This window comes from Apus apus, chromosome 18 (genome assembly GCF_020740795.1).
Source record: "Apus apus isolate bApuApu2 chromosome 18, bApuApu2.pri.cur, whole genome shotgun sequence".
Classification (NCBI taxonomy): domain Eukaryota; kingdom Metazoa; phylum Chordata; class Aves; order Apodiformes; family Apodidae; genus Apus; species Apus apus.
Genome location: NC_067299.1, coordinates 5125488 through 5128700, shown reverse-complemented (window position 1 = coordinate 5128700; position 3213 = coordinate 5125488). Strand labels below are relative to the sequence as shown.

At 51.4% G+C, this 3213-nt stretch overlaps 1 protein-coding gene across 1 annotated transcript; it reads right to left on the bottom strand.

Moving 5' to 3' along the window:
* Window positions 1-119: 119 nt before the first annotated feature.
* On the bottom strand, window positions 120-1457 carry ZNHIT3 (zinc finger HIT-type containing 3). Its single transcript, XM_051635503.1, has 5 exons — window positions 1355-1457; window positions 1124-1155; window positions 957-1049; window positions 804-884; window positions 120-537 (listed from the first exon to the last, which is right to left on the bottom strand). The coding sequence occupies exons 1-5, from the start codon at window positions 1432-1434 to the stop codon at window positions 347-349; spliced, it is 477 nt and encodes a 158-aa protein (XP_051491463.1). The 5' UTR covers window positions 1435-1457; the 3' UTR covers window positions 120-346.
* Between the last annotated feature and the right edge of the window lie 1756 nt (window positions 1458-3213).

The following is a 3213-nucleotide window of genomic DNA, read 5'->3' as shown; positions in this document are numbered from 1 at the left end:
GGTGTCTGACCATTTTCAGATTAGTCTGTGGATTAAAATAAGTGCAAATACATTTAATATTGTCACTAGGAAGCAGTATTTTCCCTGGTTGACAGTATTCTGTACCAAGAGAAAACAAGTTAACAGAATATGAACTTTAATTCCTAGTATCCAGAAATCTGTCCAACACTATGTCACTGTTTATCAACTCGAAATTGAAAATTAGAGCACTGACATCCAAGAGCAAAGTGTGACCAAACCGTGAGGAACCACACAGAATGGTGCACCCCAGTAGCACAGGGTGCTGCCAAATCTCTCTGCCAGAGGGAAAAAGTTCTCCAGGAAAGAAAAATGTTCCCAAAGTAGCTCACTCAGGAAGAATGTTCTCCTTTTCTGGAGGTTCAACAATTCTCAAACAGCAGTCTGCAAACTCAACAAATAATGGCTCCTGCATGTACTTCTTCATGAGGGAGCTTTTATCTTCTGCTTGATCGATTGTCAGTAGCAGCTGCCTGAGATGTGGGTTCAGAAGCAAGCCTCGAAGTTCTTCTGATTCCCCTTTAAAAAACAAAACAAAACAGTACTAATCTCAAGCAGTTACCAATACCGCTGGCACCACACTTATTTTGCAAATAAACTTTCAAAGGGACACGGTGAAAGGCCAGGAATCTGACACCGAAGGCTTCAGGGCCTTGCAATGAGGTGCACAACTGGGATGAACTGCAGTGCTCCACGAGGAATTCATGGGAACTGTATCTCTGCTCACCTTGCTTAGGGCCCCCACCACCTGCACATCCGCTTGACTTAAGATTTCCCAAGCTTACCTAAAAGCTTGAGTTTCTGCAGTGGGACGCGGTCCTGCTCAGCATCTTCCGTCAGGATGTCCTCCACCGACCAGGGGCTGGCTGCGGGCGAGGAGAGCAGCGCTGCAGGAGGGCCGGGGGGCCCCGCACCCTCCGCTCGCCCGTCCCACCTACCTCCCTGCTGCGCGGGGCGGCTCGGCCCGCCGGGGGAGGCTTGTCCCGCCGCCGAGCGCCCGGGCTCCGGCTCCGGCTCCGGCGTGCATCGCTCTGCGGGCGAAGGCGGCGTTAGCAGCGCTGCGGTGAGACCCGCCCGGCCCTTCCCCGGCCCGCCGGTCACTCACCTCTGTGTATCCTGCAGCACGGCACGGAGCAGCTGTGGGGCGAGAGCCGCCGTTAGAGGCGCCGGCGCTGGTAGGAGCCGGCCCCCCTAACCCGCACCCATCGGCCGCCGCTGCCCTTACCGAGCCACCGCCTCACCGGCGGGGCCAGACCGCGCCGCCCCGCACCCCCGGCCCTCCGCCGCCCCGCACCCCCGGCCCTCCGCCGCCCCCTCCCCTTCCCCCGGCCCTCACTATGCCGCGGCGCAGCGCGGGCAGCGGTACTTGGCCGCCCCGGCCGCCCCGCAGACGCCGCAGGGCCGCGGGGCCCGCATGGCGCCCGTCCCCGCCGCAGGGCCCGCCGAGCGCCGAGCGCCTCCACCCAGGCTCGCTAGTTCAGCGCCGAGCGGCGCGTCCCAGCGTTCGGCCTTATTTATATACATATATATATATACACACACATCTGTCCTCTTGAGGGGGTTCTTGCTGGATCCCAGCTGTCACCCGGCTTTTGAAAAGGCAATCACTGCGATGGACAGTGGTGCATTAACTGTTCCGCTCGTCCCCTCGCCAATGTCAACAGAGTAGAAATCGTCATCGTATAATAAATATAACACAATAAAACCACCCCCAGGTTGATCTTTACCATCTGCCCTGTGGAAAGTTTTGGTTGAACCTCTCGTTATTAAGTTTAAGTTGACACTGTATTTCAGTTCTGTTTCCAGCTGATCGATCACTCCTTGAGGCTGAGGGTGGTGAAACAGGACACGGGGGTTCAGCAGGGAAAAAAGGAGCCAGATTGATCCTGCCTGAGTTACGTTATCCGTTTAAATAATTCATTTTAACTATGTATCATCTACTGTCATCCATTTCCTTAAATGGCTGAATCTTCATTCAGACAAAAGAAATTCTCTTCAGGGTAGAGTAGCACAAAGAGGGTTTTACAGCAATAATGACAAACCACTAAGTATCGGGTTTGATAATGTAGCAGCACTTGCCCATGTCTGACATCAGTGGGTGAATCCATCCCTCACACAGAATGTGCCCCTTTCTCATACCCACTCAGGAACAGATCAACAGGATTTTGTTCTTAGTTCACTTTAGCATCTTGCAACGCTGAAATGACCACAACAAAGCAAACAAACCAGAAATAAATCCCTGGGAACTCCAACCTGGACTGGAAGGGCTGATTTTGGTCAGACTGTGTGTGTGTGTTTCATGACTGTGAGAACAGTATCACAGCAGGGCCTGTCACAGTGTTTTAGTGTACTTTAAAACCAGAAAGATGAGCTAATGTCACCAGGATCTATTCCATCAAGGCTTCCAGAATGGTAATTGTGCAAGATATGAGAAACTTAAACATTGAGATCCTTCTAGACAATATAACTCTGCAACTAAGAATAAGCACTCAGCTCTGCTAGAATCTGACAGATGAATTATTCAGTAGACAATTTCTGCTTTGGAGAGGAGGGGGCAAGACCTTATCTTTTTACAAAATACTTGGTCTTGACATTTTTATTTTCTTTTGTTTTGTACAGGAAACTTGACTGCCATTCTGATACTGAATAATTCTATTAAGGGTTTCTCCTTGAACAGTGCAAATTTCAAAAGCCACAGACTCAAGTGTGCCTCTATTTATAAGCAGAAATACAAACATGTAGTCACAAATACCTCACCAAAAACATGTAATCCGGCTACTGCAGTTAAAATCACAACAGTAAAACAGTTCTAGGTGGCCCCATTGATAAAGACATGAATCAAATATTCAAAGATAAAACTGACCGACTGTAAATAAGAAAGTAAGATTACATTTTCCTCCACTCTACTGAGAATTTTATAGCCATTTACCCGTCTTCAAAACCATGAGAATAATACAAGAGGGATGCGAATCGCAGCCAAGCACCACAGACGCCTGTTTCCGAACGCCAAGTACCCGCGGCTAATGCAGTGATTGTTCTCCCCGAGCAGAGCAGCTCTGCGGCGCCCGTCCAGGGGCTGGGCAAGCCCGGGGGCTGCCAACCCCCCCGCCCTGCCCAGCCGCCCTGGAAAGCTGATGAGAGAAGCCCCAAAGCTCCAGCCCCCTCCCCCCCCCCCCCACTCCGCGGCTGCCCGCG